This window comes from Peromyscus maniculatus, chromosome 7 (assembly GCF_049852395.1).
Source record: "Peromyscus maniculatus bairdii isolate BWxNUB_F1_BW_parent chromosome 7, HU_Pman_BW_mat_3.1, whole genome shotgun sequence".
NCBI lineage: Eukaryota > Metazoa > Chordata > Mammalia > Rodentia > Cricetidae > Peromyscus > Peromyscus maniculatus.
In genome coordinates this window covers 99,643,669-99,660,394 of record NC_134858.1, presented here as the reverse complement: position 1 = coordinate 99,660,394, position 16,726 = coordinate 99,643,669, and the positions used below count along the sequence as shown (strand labels likewise).

The window sequence follows — 16,726 nt, the reverse complement described above, 5'->3', positions numbered from 1 at the left end:
CTTCTTCCCAGTATGCTCTCTGTCCAGAAAATCCTGCCTAGCTATTGGCCAATCAGCTTTTTATTTTATCAATCCAAGTGACACATCTTCACAATGTACAAAAAGATTATTCCACAATAGAATATCATTTGTATATTTTATTTCATTTATTTATTACTGTGTGTGTATGCATGGATGTCATGGTATGTATGTGGAGGTCAGAGGATAATTTTAGGGAATCCATTCACTCCCAGGATTGAACTAACTCCTTGGGTTTAGCAGTGAATGCCTTTGCCCTCTGAGCCATGCATGTCCTTGGCCCTCATTTGTATATTTTTAATGGAATCTCCCTGATTCAGGTTTGCCTTATATCTTCTCATGATGGGATCCAGGTTATTCATTATACAGATGATAGTGTGCCCTCTCAGTGTGTCACATCTGTATCTAGTGACAGTGCTACAGATTCACAGATTTATATCTAGGTAGAAGTTCATTTTCCAAGTCCTTTTACCATGGTTAAGATAAACCCATTTCCAACTCCCATTCCTCACACAGGATACCATTGATCTCTTCACTTATTCTCCCCTTTTTTCCCCTGGAGCTGAGGACCGAACCCAGGGCCTTGTGCTTGCTAGGCAAGTGCTCTACCATTGAGCTAAATGCCCAACCCCCTTCACTTATTCCCAACCTGCACATTAAGCTTGTTAATGCTTTATGAGGGAGGGGTAGGGAGGGAGGGTAAGAGAGAGGGGTGAGTTTTAGAGAGAGTCAGAGCTCTGCAGTCTAAGAATGTAATGCAGAACCCATCCTGTTTCTTCCCTTGTAAGAAAAAAATGCTGCTTTCCCTCCACATACAGGAACACACATCTCTATGTCTCTTCCCCTCTTCCCCGTTATCCAATGGGAAGGAAACACAGTGTAGGAGGGGAGGTTTCAGGACCCTCACCGCCTTTCATCAGGTAGGTACCCTGGGTAGCTCCATTCCCAGGGTCTATAAATCAAGATTCCAAATGCCTGATTCAGTTCACACCACTGGTGTGGAAGACATCCAGGAAGACGCTGGCCTCCCTAGGTGGCCTTAGGGCATGGCTCCACCCAGTTCTCCCCAGCCATTGCTCACTGCCTCTAGAGGAAGACAGGAGAGTCAGGGAACAGGGGTCCTGCTGGGAGGCAGGTGGAGCAGCCTTGGTAGCACACTTGCACACTCCACCGCCAACATTAGCTAACAGCTCCTCATGCACCCCTCTGAGATAATTAAGCATTATTATCCCCATTGGCAGGTGGAGACAGTAAGACAGAGTGGTTAAGTGACTTGGTTATAACTGCTGGGTTTGTTTGAGGGAGAAGCCATGCCAAGAAGGGGCTGCTGTTCAGGAGGCCAGAATAAGCTGTTTAATTGTTTTAAATTAGCTTTTAGGGGTAGGAATAAGAAAGGAGATTTGAGCTGTGGTTAGCGGACATTGGTAAGGCATCAAAAAAATAGAATGTGACTAAGAATAGACCTACTTTTCCTGTTAATGTAAGTTATTATCACCGTCCCTCAGATGCTGTTATTCCACAAATAGGAGAGAAAATACTAGAGAGCATAGTAACCTCAGTTAGGCAGGCAGATCAAACTCCATAGTTTCAGGCAAAGCTGGGCAGAAGTCTCCATGATGGCAGAGTGGAAGCCAGTCTGTATCTAAGATCCCTTGCTTTATTTAGACCAGTGGTTCTCAACCTTCCTCATGTGGTGACAACCCTTTAACACAGTTCCTTATGTTGTGGTGACACCCTCCAACCATAAAATTATTTTGTTGCTACTTCATAGCTGTAATTTTGCTACTGTTATGAATCGTAATGTAAATATCTGATACAAGCCCCCCTGCGGGGGGGTCACAACCCCACAGGTTGAGAACCACTAATCTAGAGGCAGAAAAGCCTCCACCCCTTCTGCTCACGGTCAGAAAGAAGCCCTGCCAGGTGCACATCTGTAGGAGGGGCACTCCAGTGAAAGACAACCGAAAGACCCAGTGCCCTCCATGCACAGAAGTGGAAATGGAAAAGAATGGGAGGGGTGATGAGTGTTGTGGGGGAAACACAGATACAAAGGTAGGAGAATGGAGCAAGAGCTCTCACCTTCCTGTGGACAAGTTGGAGTATAGAGATGCAGCAAATGGACTGTCTCCAGATGGGGGGTGTGGTCACTTAGAGGGGCCTGGAGCTGAGGAGGGCAGCAGGAAGCAAAGGGGTGAGATGAGCTCCCGGAGAAAGCTCAGTTCCTACAGGTTCTGAGAAGCAGGGATGATACAGTGGCTGTGACATCTGGGTGAACTTGGAGCCTCTTTTCAACCTTCCTTATTCCCTGCTCCCTGATCCCCCACACCCACTTGTTATCTAAAGGGCCTAGAGGCTCATGGTTCCCGACCACTAAATGAGGGCATTTTGTTTCCATAGCATGGAAGTCCAGAACTGTTCCCTAGACTCCTAGGTAGATGTCTAGCTCCCTCCCTGGGTTATCAGTAAGCAGTCCATTTGTGAAAGGCAAAATGCAAAGAATCTAGATCCCTTTCCTCCAGAAGTGCTGATAGCGGGGCCCAGCTTTAGGGTCCCATGCAGAACAGCACCTGCCTTCACCACCGTTCCTGAGCCCACACTGCTGGCTTCCCTGGCAGTGCCCCTTGAGGGCAAAAGCCACATGTCTTCCTTCTGCTCTTCTGATCCAGGCCAGCAGGAGAGTTACCGCCACCTATGCACACGTCAAATGAATGAAGGCAGCTTTGGAACCAGTTACCCCTCATCTCTCCATTCTTTCTTTTTAATTATAAACTCAAGAAGTGCTGAATGCTGGAAGATAATAATGATGGAGCGGCGGGGTCTGTTTTGGGGGTGGGTAATAAAAGCCAGCTGTTTTCCTGTCACTGTGTTGCAGAGAAACGACTTCAGTTTCATCTGTTTGGTTCAGAACTGAGTTTTTTTTTTCCCCAGTCGGAAACGTCACCAAGTGGCCTTTCTGTTCTTCACACATGAAATACACACTATCACCCGCATATTTTTAGTTAATTTATGTCCAAATAGGCCTTTCTCTAGCTGCTGGGAAATGATGTTTGGGCTGCAATTACCTTTTGCAGCATCTTGCAGAAGGGTTTCGGCACACACAAAGCTCAGGGGAGAGGCAGCCAGGAGCCCACCGACTGTAAATCTTTTCATTTGTAGTTATTCAAATCACATATTTTATTACTTGTACAAAATACATTGTGTCATTCATTTTGCGGGCGCGGCTAATGCTTCAAGGAAAGCTTTGAAAAACATTCTGTTTAGAAGCAGTTTCTTCTGCAGTCACCAAGGCTGGGTGTCTTTTTCTGGGTTGAATTTTCTCCCAGCCTTCTCCTGGGCTGCTAGGGTGTGTTATTTACAAGACAAATGAGAACGCCCTCCCAGAAGCTTGCCTGTCCCAGCAGCCGGCCCACCCCTCATGGAGTCCTTCTCCTTCTCTGTAGGTTGCATCATAATCCTTAGCAAGGAAATAAACTGCAGCATCTCTAACAAGAGCCTGGCTTCTAGAAGGAAGGCAGCAGCAGGGCCAGATGAACTCTTCCCAAAGGTGGAGAGACTGTGTCCCTGCAAATTCCTGGCATCCTAGGAGCACCTCTCTGTTCCATAGGTTCAGCTGCAATCCAACAGCCAGGAGGAGCCCTTTCCACTGGCTGCTAGGAGCTGGGAAGACACAAAGGTAGAGAGATACCTCTAAGCAGAAACTTCCTGTCCTTGACTGATTCTGGGCTTCTCTAGCGAAAAAGAAATCACTTGACTTATTAGGTGGAAAAAAAAATGGGTTGGTGTGCTTGTCAGCACCTTCAAAGCCGGCCATTCATTCTGAAATACTCTTCCCATTTAGCGCGTAGGCTGACTTCAGACTTTTTGGTCGAAAGTAGCAGACAGTGACTGAGGAACAGGAGGGGTGTGTGTCACATAGACGTGCTCTGAAGACAGGGCCCATCTGCACCCCAGCTTGTCTACACAGGACTGTACAGAGCTGCTTTCATGGGTTGCTGCCTCATCCAGGCTGGTCAACTACAGTCAGGATGGTCACTGCCCCAAGGGGTGTGTCCAATCTGCCTACTCCAGAGTGACTCTTGACATGCAAGGCAAATCTGCCCTCTGTTCCTGTTTCAGCGTTTTAAGGTCTTGTGGGATTTAGTGCAGTTCTGGCAGATACTTGCCACTCATATTTAGCCACCTGCTCCCTCACCCAGTGCAGACATTGCTAACCAAGGCTGACACCCCCTTCTGTGGACTCAGAGGCAACTCGTGTCTACATAGTAGAACCACCTACCAGTGATTCTGTTCTAACTCAGACTCCTGTTAAACCTACCAATCCTTGGACATCGCTCCCAGAAATTGGACACAAGTGAAGAAGGTAACTGGGATTAGCCGTCCCAGATTACAAAGACAATAAGGACTTCCCCTGAGTGATTACAGGGGGCAGACAAGCTTGAGCACTCCTCGGCTAGGCCACCTGGGTGTGGAGAGGACTGTTGGTTTTTCCTTCAGCGTTGGGTATGTCTAGCGTGGCTTTCGGGGCTGAATTGGCCACCTAGGTTTTGGGACTCTGCTAGGGAAGAGCCCTCCATGGTGTGGACTGTGGCTGGGTCTGATAAACAGCACTGAATAAATATTAGAGGGGCCCAAGATTAGTTAAGAGGCTTTGATATGATGTGTCAGCAGTCCCCCTCCTCCCCAAGTCCCACCCACCGCTCTCTAATACAGTGTCTTGGAAGAATTTGCCACCTAAGAGATTGGAGCAGGGACTTTAACCAGCTGCCTCGCCCAGCTGTGTGTAGTCCATGCATTAGCTCTCTGCAGTTGCTGTAAGGAAGTAGAACCACCTGACTTTAGATAGCAGGAATTCAATTTCTCAGATCTGCAGGCTGGAAAGGCCAAGGTTCCCATTTAGCCAGGGCCATGCTCCATCTGAAGGCCACAGAGAGGAATCTCTCCTCGTGTCTCATTCCTAGATGCCACCTGTCCCTGACGTGACTTTGTAGATACACCATCCACATCTCTGCCTCCATCTTTACAAGGTGATCACCCCTCTGTGCTGCCATATATGAACATGACCTTCCTGTAAAGAAGCTAGCATTACATTTAGGGACAGTTCCAATGCAGGATGACCTCATCTTGACCTGATTATATCCTCCAGAACCCTAATGCCATGACGACAGATTAGAAGATGGACATATCTTCTTGTGGGTGACATAGTCTGACTTATAACTTTTAGTAGGTCCTTGTTTAACGATAACAATAACATGCTCCATGGGTTATATACCTGGCCCATTAAAATTCCAACGTATTTCCAGTGTCATAAATCTTTTAGAGCAGTGGGCTTATAAAATTCAGATCCATTGTGTGACACTCTTGTCATAAACCTATCACTTCCAAACCCTAAGAGATGCCTGTACCATGATTCCAGTATTTTATGAATAAGTCTATGATCACCATGGTCAATATTCATTAGTGCTTGGATTCCTGTATAATCCCAAAGAGTCTTTGTTTCACAGAATATGGTGGAGAGAGATATCATGACCATGCCAGTCACCCAGAAGCTTCTCTAAGATGAGTATTCATCGGGGGATGAGTCCTGAGACCAGAGCTTGGCCTGGGAAACTTCCCAGTAGGGTAGATTAGAGGACAAAGGGTACATGCTGTATCTGTCCTCACTGTAACAAGACGGTGTACTGACTGGGTGGTTACAGGGATAAACTTTGCTTCTTGAAGTCGGAGTTGGGTCTCATCACTGCTATGTTCCCAGTTCCCTGCTGGGGACAGAGTTGGCACAGCTTAGATGCCTGTTCTGTGGGACCTCGTTGGTTGGAGGACCTTGGTCACTGGAAGTTGTCCCTTACCCTAGCCCCTTCCTGTGTGCCCCCTGCTCTGTCTCCTGCCTGCTGTGAAGTGACTTTTCAGCTCTGCTTTTCCCCATCATAAGAGAGCAGCACCTCTGAAGCTGTGAGCCAGCATAAACTTGTTTCCGTCAGGTATTTGGTAATGGCAAAGATGAACAGGACTAACATAGCATTGCCTGCAGAGTGTAGACCTGCACCCTCAGCATCCCTGGGGGAAGTGAGTCAGGGCACTGTGCAAAGCCTGGCCCAGAGTTGAGGGTCTCTTCAGTCTTTCTCTGTCCACAAGGATGCTGATTTCTCCCTAATGAATCTATCCATCCTTCAGCACAACAGGAATTCTTTTACCTACCATTCAGTAGAGGAAGTTACTGTTCATCTGTGTCGCTTTCTTAATGTCATTGGAGAGTAAGGGGCCCTAACAACACTTTACAGACATGTGGATGCACTGGCCTTGGTTCTGGTCCAGATTTCCTCTTCTAGCAGCATGACCTTCCTGGCTTGTGGACACCCTGCCTGCTGCAGTGCCATCCACCTCCTTTGCTTTGGTCCCCTCCTGGGGCTGGTCAGCATCCTCTAACCTAATAGATTCCCTGTCATGTAACTGAAGACAAGTTAAGTAATCATAACCATCACTGTAATTACCGATGAGCATCAGAAGGCAGTGCAGCCAATGTGTTTAGAAAAACCAGAAGGGAAATGTAAGCTCCTCAGGAGGGAAGGCACCCACCCCATGCTCCCCTGACTTCGTGTTTTCCTTTGTGCTGCCTTAGAGGTCAGTGCACCCCTGGTCTTTCAGCCAGGGGAAAAGCTGAAAAAGGAGGAGAGCTGCCCGTGACAAGCCGTCACTTCCTTGTCCTGGGTGGCCCTTCTGGAAGGCCCAGCCACCTGCTGAGGTGGAGGGGCTGGTGTTGACAGGCCAAGCTCCATGCTCAGTGAGGCCCGGCAGTGCAAGGTGGCAGGAGGGCTCGAGGCTCCCCGCCAGTGGACCTGGCACTGCCACTTTACATGCAAAAGGGAGCAGCTCAACAGCTGTCACTGACGGCCCCTGGGGTCTGCTCCAGATTTGGCAGAGGAGGACACTTCCAGACTCCCAAATCATCTCTTTGAAATTCAGAACTACACTTTCATCCCTCACCCCTCCCCAGCAAACACACACACACAGAAGATAAGCAAGTCCCAAGTCCCGTTTACTTATGGTCTTCCTCTACCTAGTCCTCATTCTCTCTCAGTTTTGCGCGCGCGCGCGCACACACACACACACACACACACACACACACACACACACTTCCTGATCTCTCTGATCTCACTTAACTCAGGTATTGTCTACATTGTATTTTGAGGCAGGGTCTATTATTGGCCTAGAGCTCACCAAGTAAGCTAGGCTGACTGGCCATGAGCCCCAGGCGTATGCCCGTCTTCAGTATTGGTTTTACGAGCACATGCCACCATATCTGACCTTCTTTATTTTGGTTCTAGGGATCAAACTTGGGTCCTCGTGGTTGCAAGGCAAGCATTTTACTGCCTGACCTATTGCCTTGGCCCAACTCAAGTATTTTGGAAAAAAGCAATCCCCCTTTTCCTTTGGAGAAGCCCAGGCTACCTCATGATGTTGCAACAAGCCCTCCCTCAAGGGCAACATAGAACCAGGGTCTCTGAGCTACCACCTGCTGACATTTATGTGATTTGGTAGTTATTGGTTCATCAGATGAGTTTTCTCTCTCTCTTCGCAATGATGGGTACCATATTGCTAGAGCCAGTAAATGCAGTTGTGTTCTGGGGATGGTAAGGACGGAGCATCCCTTGCAGGGAAGCCTAATCTCATCCTCCAGGCATTTGTCGTGTTTCTGGCATTTGAGCTGTGGACATCATCTCCCACCACAAAAGCCTGCCAGAATCCCCAGGGGAAATCAGGACTGTTTTCCTTGCAGAAAGCTGGACATGTGCCGGGGGAGGTCCAGGCCAGGTGGCCTTTATTCCTCCCAGCCCTGGAGAGGAAGCCAGATTTTTAAAAAATGCATTTTGCTGTTTCCTGTGGCTTCTCCCCATCTCCTGTAGATTAACTGTTTAAACGTGTTTTCGGCTTTTCTGTTAAACTCCACCCTAGATTTTGGTGATTTGAATGGATTGTAAGAGGGCTCAGTATAAAAGTTAGCTACCTACAGCTGCAACAGGAGTCCTGGGGGGAAGAAAGTGGGGTCTTTTGCCCCTTGGTGCAGCCTCCATTGCCTGATTCCCCAAGTTTCAGGGACTGTGGAGTGATTCACTGCCCAGGCCCAGAACAGTGCTGTGGAGGGAGATACTGGTAGTTGGAATGAGTAAAAAGAGGGTCACATGTGTCCTAGGGTATGGTGTGTTGGGGTGACAGCTTTGATGCGGATCACATTAATATGTAAAGCCTATGTCAGTGTGAGCATAGGACAAGTCCCTTGCTTTCTGTCCCACCCACACCCCTTCTGTTTCCTTCTGAGCGGTCATTGGCCTTGGCTGGGCGAGGCCCCCTAAGCCCTTTCCTGTCTGGATGTCTCTTCTGCAGCAAGTTTGTCTGGTGGTGGCTTGCTCTCCAGTGAAAACAGTAGTTAACACACAGCAGTGTGGCAGCAGACCTATATGAAGAGGAGCCACTTGTGAGATGTGAGCAGACTGCACTGGTGCTCACAACCAGGAGCCCAAAGAGGTTGGGCACTTTCCCTGGTTACACGGGCAGAACCCCCACAGCTAACCTCTATCCTACCCTCCTCATTTTTCAATTGTGTTAACTACATTTGGAGTTTCCATTTTCTGTCGGCCTCCTCACTATCCATGCACCCCGATAGCAGTTTGTGTCCTCTCTGGGTGGCTCTTTTCTTAGACCCCAGATCTTCCTCAAATAGGGCACAGAAAGAGCAGGTTCTGTTTGCTTATTCACTGACTAAGTGATGGCAAAGATGGATTTCAGCCCTGTTAGCAGTGCTAACCCGGTCTAGAGGCAAGTTAAGGGCTAAATAGAAAACTGAGTTAGAAACATCCAGCGTGGTACTCAGGACGAGAAAGGAAAAACAAAACAAAAACAAAAACAAAAACAAAACAGATCAACCCTTTGGAAACAGGATCTCCTGTCTCCCGGATCCTGGCCTCTGCTGAAGGACAGCTGGGGTGACCAGCATACAAACAGGCCAGGATCCCTCTTACCCAGTGCAACCCAGGGCTGTAAGCAGGACATGGAGCTAGGTAGACCTTCCCTCAGAGATGGAACACAATACAATTGAACAGGGGCAGAGGTGCAGCTGGTGTGACTTTTCAGTAGGAGGCTCCTCAGAGATTACGCCCCTTCACTCCTTTGGGTCCATTGTGTTTCCTCTTGATTCAAATCTGTGGTGTTTACATTGACATGAGACGATGACAGCCATCACTTGTACCACAGGTAGCCAATCTGATAGGCTCTAGTGATTTAGAATGGCTGTGCTCTCCCCTCCCACCACCTTGCCAGCACTAATGGTAGAGTCAGTTTAGGGTATCAGGGTAGGGTGACGAAATTTCATCACTGCCATCCCCTTCATGTGTGGAATGCCCCTGGGGCTAGTATAGGCCTTGCTGGTCCCCCTTAGCTCTTCTAAGTAGACCCCCCCCCTCAATGTTTCTTGCTTACTGGTCAAGGATTTTCTTAGCTGTTCTGATTCACAAGCTAGGCAGTGCAGGGTATGGTGTGGAGTAAGATGTGTGCCTTGTTTCTTTTTACTGTTTTGAGCCAACTTTGGCTTTTCCTTCTTCTAGGGAGGAAAGATCCCTGTGAGATGGACAGCTCCAGAGGCCATCGCCTACCGAAAGTTTACATCAGCCAGCGATGTCTGGAGCTATGGAATTGTTATGTGGGAAGTCATGTCATTTGGAGAGAGACCCTACTGGGATATGTCCAATCAAGATGTAAGTATCAGCCACATCTAATTGCCGTAAACACTTATCCAAGCAGACCTCATGCTGGGAGTGCCAAGGCTTCCATGTATGTGACAGGGGTCAGAAAGAGGGGGTAGTCTGAATATCACAGGCCTGAGTCCCCATCTTGCACTGCCCACAACAGCTATATTGCTCCAAGCAAGTTCCGTTTTTTGAAACTTTGACCACCAACTTAAAGAGAAGCAGTGTGAGGAGCCTTCTTCCCTGAGAATCCAGCCTTGTTGGGCCTGGGCTAATATCAGCATAGGAGGTGGTGAGAAAGCTTCCCAAGATGGTCAATTCAGACAGGCTTCAGGAGCAGGGCCCTGTCTGTGAGGAGGTCATCAACCTCCCTCCAGGCTGCCCTCCATGGAGAGGGTGAGAACGGAAGGAAGAAGTCACTAAAGATGGTATAAGTTGCTGGGCGGTGGTGGCGCATGCCTTTAATCCTAGCACTCGGGAGGCAGAGGCAGGCGGATTTCTGTGAGTTCGAGGCCAGCCTGGTCTCCAAAGCGAGTTCCAGGAAAGGCGCAAAACTACACAGAGAAACCCTGTCTCGAAAAAAAAAAAAAAAAAAAAAAAAACAAAAAACAAACAAACAAAAAAAGATGGTATAAGTGAGTCATTTTGGTGATGTTTTTTCTGGATGGGAAATTTGCTTCAAAGTGAAGAGTGATGAAAGTTTTGAGGGCGATTGGGTGTGTATGATAAGATTCCAATCCAAAGTCTTGCCTGGATTTTAATACCACCTTTGACCTGGGCTATTCTCCCTGACCACTCCTCTGTGTTTTGAAGGCCCACTCTCCCCTTGGTGCTCAAAGGCTTGCTACTTGCAAAGACTACATGTGTGTGTCTCCTGTTTCCCCTCCCACCTTCCTGGGGATAATTCTTTTCTTTCCAAGGTTATAGGCTGGAAGACACAGCGCTGTCCCCAGTATAGATAGATCCAATTCATTCAGCTCCCATAGTCACACTGTAAACACACCCATGCATGGGTGGCCTCCAAGCCACTGCTCAGCTTGTGAAAACTGCCCCAGACAGTCTTTATAGATTTTCTCAGAAGAGTGAGAAAGGTTGTAGTTTTCCAGCAAAATTATAAGAGGGCCTGGGGTGATTGTGGAACAGTACTTGGCGCTGGTGTGTGCCGAGTGCTCCAGTTCAGAGCCGATAAAATGACTTTGTCCTTAACCAGGTCCTGATGCCAACCATGTGGCGTCTAGGTCCTCTATTATCTGTGATTAGCCACGCCTCGCCTCTGCTCCTGTAGTGTGTCCAATCAGTAAGTGGTGGATCTGACAGTAACTAGGCTGCTTTTATGAAATCGGCTGCACACAGCTTCCATTTATACTGTCTAAGTGAAAAATGCTAGCCAGACAAAGCAGACCCATCTTGTCCCCACCCAGAGACCTTAATCCGATAAAGAACAATTCAGCTCACAGAATAGATTACAAAACCAACAAGCGAGATTTGACACTTGAGATATTCTCAGGCAATGCATTCACCTGTGCTGAAAACAAATAGAATTTCTGACATTGGGTTTCAAGAATTCCCAAATCATTCATTCAACACAGTCAACTCATGCTAATGGTGACTAAAGCATTGCACTTGCTGACTCTACTCTTGAAGGGTTTACAGTCCAGTGGCAAATACTGAGGGTTTGGGGAGCATTTAGGAGGAGGGAGGAAGCTTCCTGGATATTTGATGTTTGAGGGGAGACTCAGAGGGAATGTGAACATCTGCAAAATAGTCGATAATTCTCATTTTGTTGTATTTTTTTCCAAAATAAAGCCCCTGTTCCAAGTGCAATTTTGCTCCTAATGGGAACAGGAGGTGACATCATGCTCATTCAGAAAGCCCCCGGGACCTGGCCTGGGGGAGAGTCAGGAGGGGCTCCCCACGGCTGGGCTGCAGTCACACTCATCAGAAAGCATGGAGGTGGTGGCGGTGAAGGATTTTACAGATGACAATTGAAAAGGCTTTAAGGAAGAGAATTGCAGAGGCAAGTCGGAGTGCTGGTAATTGGGCTTCTGGAGCCCAGGAAGGTCTTTGAACATGTACAGAGAGTTTGTCAGCCAGAGAGAGCAACTTGGAACTTCTGCTGCTTGGATCTGATTGACAGAGATAATGAGAGTGGCAGTGTCTGTGGAGAGGAGCTGCAGTTTCATTGAAACATCAGAGCTCAACTTAACCCACTCTGCCCTGGTTCCTCCACTGCTCTGCGCTTCCCCACTTCACTGTTCCCAGTTCAGGGTCGAGTAGGTACCAACCGCCTCCAGCTCACTAACAGGAAACAGGAACTCAGGGACAGCCAAGAATTCAACCCAGATTTTGAGGTAGGGACTCTCTCACTTTCCAGAGAGGCTATATTCACTTCATATTATATAACCTGAGAACACTTAGGACTTTCTACAGGCTCCTGGGTCCAATTCAAGCACAGACCTACCACCATCTCTGGGCTCATGTGAACACAGGGAGTTCCTCTCCTATCTCAACATTTTGGTTAGGCCCTAGGATGTTTAATTACACTAGAGTTTTGAGGTATTCAAAAGAAATAGCAGACCGTGCAGTGAGCTTGGCTTAAGTAGCCTAGACTGCCTCTCATACCCACCCCAACGCTTCCCTCTTTCTTTCCCCTTGAAATGCCAACTGATCTTGCTCTAATATCCACTCTTTTGAGACAGGGTTTCTCTATGTAGCCCTGGCTGTCCTAGAACTCACTCTGTAGACCAGGCTAGCCTCGAACTCCACTCTTCTTCATATTCATAAACCTCCCCCGGCTGTGAGCCAAGGAAGGAATTCCTACCAATTGATTTTCATTCCTGCTTGGCAAGATATCCTGGGCCCTGGCCTTAGGATTCCCATACAATTCAAATGTAGCCCCTGGTGTTTGTCACAGTTAGACATGTTGATTTTTTCTACATTGCTCTCCAAACTATAAGAGAGGCAGGGTGACAGAGAATCATCTCCAAGCCCTAGTAGAGATTTAAGAATGTCTTTGATCTAATGATACTTTAATAGTAACTATGAATTATGTGCACTCCAAAAATTTAGAAAAGCTCTAGATCCTTAAAAAAAGAATAAAAATCTCACCAGGCGGTGGTGGCGCATGCCTTTAATCCCAGCACTTGGAAGCAGAGGCAGGCAGATCTCTGTGAGTTCAAGGCCAGCCTGGGCTAAAGAGTCAGTTCCAGGACAGGCTCCAAAGACACACAGAGAAACCCTGACTCAAAAAACAAAACAAAACAAAACAAACAAACAAACAACAACAAAACAATAAAAGAGAATAAAAATCTCCCAAGTGAAATTACCTCCAAGATGAAGACCAGCAGGTAAATGCTGCCCCAAAACCAGTGGATGACCAAGGCAGTTTTTTTCTTTTCAGTTGAGAGTTGTGTCATTCAGCTTTCCATTTCTATAACAAAATATGAGAGAGAAATGATTTAAAAGAGAAGAAGGTTTATTTTGTTTTATTTTTATTTTAGACATGTCATTCACAGTTGGCTGACTTCATGGCTTTCAGGACTTTGTGAGATGGAACATCAGGGTGGTGGGGCATGTGTCAGAGGAAGATGTTCATCAGCTAGCAGAGTCAGGAAGCAAAAAGAAAGAAGCCAGGTTGCCAATATCCCATTCCAGGGCATGTCTTCAGTGATGGACTCTTCCTCTAGCTAGGTGACACTTTCTGAAAGTTATGCCACCTCCCTCTAGCACCATATGCTACTGAACAAGCCTCAAACACATGACCTTTGCATCCATATCTAAATCATAAGAAGGGTGTCTGAGTTTGAATGTGAAATGTCCCTCATAGGTTCATGTGTTTTAACACTTGGTTTCCAGATGATGGCGCTGTTTTTTGGAGAGTATAAAACCTATAGGAGCTGAGGTCAAGCTAAAGGAAGTAGCTCACTAGGAAACAGGCCTTGAGGGTCATAGGCAACCTCCTTTCTAGCCTAACTTCTCTGCTTCCTGAGTGGTACTATGTAGCAAGCAACAGCTGACCTTGCCCTCTGTCATGGCTTCCCTGGCACAGTGGACCCTAACTCCATGAACCTGTAAGCCAAAATAGTTCCTCCCTGCCGTAAGTTGCTTCTATCCACTCTTAGCCATGAGAAATGTAACTAGTATAAACTGTAAAGAATTTAGAAGCATCAGTGCTTGGGTATCAGCTTGGATAATAGCAACAAAATCATCTGGAAGAAATAGCTGATGGAGTGAAGTCCAACTTTGTGAGATGAATATGGGAAGAGAGTTCTCATGGTTGTCCTCTATAGAAAAAGGTGAGAAATGGAGTATGGTCCCAATGTGTCTCTACTTTGTGCTTGATGATTTCAAACACTGCCTTCCTAGACCTCCCAAATGGCCAGTAGTGGCTCCCTACTTGCTGAGAAGCTGTCCACTAAAAAAGTGGTGGTAATAACACCCTCCACATGATGAGGACTTTTCTGTCAGTCATCTGTGCAGAGCTCAGCATGTACCCTCTCACCCTGTCATCTGGTCTTTCAAGCATCCCACTATGCACTTTCCAATCCAGTGACTATCCCTTGATTTCATAGATAAGAAGTAGAATTTGCACCCAGAATCCACTGGCCAACACCTCCAGTCCCTACGTAGTACTCTTACCAACACAGCCACTCTGCTCCCGACGGACCTTTCTGAGGAGCAGGAGCTAATGGCATTTTGATATCCTCTTCAAAAGAAGCATTGTAAGCATACCCAAAAAGTGGAGGAAATGCCAAAACAAACACCAGGGCGGTTATCAACATGGCTACATGGCTTTGGTCTACAGCTCATGGGCAGAAGATTTGGCACATACATGGATCCCATCCTCCTGATGCCCTGTCTGGAGTGCTTGGGTCCACAGCGTAGCACAGTGAAGTGCTCCTCAGTGGTGCTCCTCAGCGCTGTTCCACTGAGATAGAGAGAGGAGTTGGTTTGCTTCTGGGGAAAACTGGTTTGTACAGTAGTGCCAGGAATTTAGAGGAATACTAATGCCTTCCACTACCTTGTGTAGAAGACCCCATGAGACTTGGAACCTGGACTCTCACCCCCTCCTGCTGGCCTCACCTAGCTTGGCATTAGGGTGAGCCTGAGAAAGCAACTGAGTACTCAATGGACAATTCCACTTGTCTCCACAATGAATGGAGACTCCATGCCCCTCGGTCTGGCTGCTTGGAAGGAATTAGAAAAGGGCATATGCCAATGAGCCAGGTTAATGGGAACAATGCCCAGTCACTGATTCTCATGGATCCCCTAGCTTAGTTCCATCCCTTAGCTTAGCTCCATTGTGTTTCAGCCCGTGAATACTCCAAAGGCTCCAGCTGAGTGCTGTGGCCCTTAGGGTTACATTACAGACACCTTAAAGGCTGGTATCCTGTATGTGTTACTATTACTCTTCATATGTCTCAGGCACATTGCTTATTTCTCCATTTCCTCGTGGGGAAATAGGGCCATAACATCCTCCAAAGAGGATAGAAAGGAATTTGACTGACAACAGGGTGGAGGAGATAAATACGAGTCAGTACAATACACTCTTCAAAAGACAGTGTTCCCAGTCACTCATGATTTTATATAGTAGTGACACTAATATGAGGTGTATGCTAATTTTTCACCATATTAAATGGAAAAAGTAATATGCTGATTATCTCTAATAACCAGTTTACAAGGTCAGAAAGAAAAGAACAATCAGTTGAAATTAATCTGATTTTTTTAATTGAGGTAAAAATACCAGAAAATCACTGAACTCCAAATAATTTCCTTTGTTGTTTAAGGTGCTTCACCTGTTTAGTATAAATCAATGCACAATTATTATAGACAATACAATACAAACAAGCAAGATGAAAAAACATCAAGAACATTTGTATTCCTCCCTGCCCAGAGGTGACTGAAATTTGCCCCACAGTGTATATCTGACTAAGGTCGTCATGCAGTTGCTGGGCTCTGTTATGTTATGACTTGTTGTTTTTTATGAAAGCAGGACTATGCTGTACAGTTAGACATCCCACCCTTTTGCCTGATGGGGTAGTGTGAGCCGATTTCCATTTCAATGGCTCTGTCTCTTTAAAGGCTGGCTGGATTCCGGGCTTTCTGTTGTTTTGTAAGTGTGCCCTCATACAATCATAAGGCTAGAACCTGGGTCGTTCGTGATTTTGTTTCCCTGATACAGAAAGTGCATAGCAGGCAGAATTGACTTACATGAGTTGAATTAAGAAGTACAGTGTGAAAACACATGCATGTCTGAAAAAATAAAGCACCGAAAGGTCCCAAAAGTTTTACAAGGTTTTTTCCACCAGAGGGGTGAAAGCCACCCACACTGGATTAGAGGTTTTCACTTGCTTTGTGAGCCCACCTTGCTTGTGGGCTGCTGTCACCACACTGAAGAGTTTGTTTGCCTTGCCCTCCAGTCCTTTCCATGTTGCTGTCTCGGGATGCTTAGGGCAGCCTCGCACAGGATGCATCTGAGGGGTCCAGGCATGGAGTGGGATCTGCAATGCTGATTCATCTCCTCCCTTCCTTTCCCCTCAGGACTGAAAGAATGAGGTCATCTCAGGCTTTTGGAGCATATCTATAAATAACTAGTTCACCAAGTTTCCGCATAATCTGTCACTGCTGTTTTCCACCTGCTTCCAGGAAGGCAGATTTGAGCTCCATAGCTTCTGTTTTCTCGTTTTGTAGACAAAGTCTTCTTATATAGCCTAGGCTAGCCCAGAACTCAGACTTTAAATTGCTGGAATTGCAAAAGTGTACACCATGCCTAGTCCTATACCTTCTCCCCGCCCTGTGTGTGTGTGTGTGTGTGTGTGTGTGTGTGTGTGTGTGTGTGTGTGTGTGTGTGTGTGTTCATGTGCACATACACAACAGTGCTGGTGCCCTCAGAGTCCAAAAACATTGGATCTCTCTGGAGCTGGAGTTCTGGAGCTACAAGCCATTGTGAGCTGCACAGTGTGGGTGCTGGG

General features: G+C 46.9%; 1 protein-coding gene across 1 annotated transcript in view; it reads left to right on the top strand.

Moving 5' to 3' along the window:
• The window catches only part of Ephb1 (EPH receptor B1), a 455,961-nt gene that overhangs the window by 431,082 nt on the left and 8,153 nt on the right, over positions 1–16,726 (top strand). Inside the window, exon 13 of the mRNA XM_042281503.2 lies at positions 9,615–9,764. Coding sequence (XP_042137437.1) covers positions 9,615–9,764 — 150 coding nt within the window. The remainder of the gene's footprint in view (positions 1–9,614; positions 9,765–16,726) is intronic.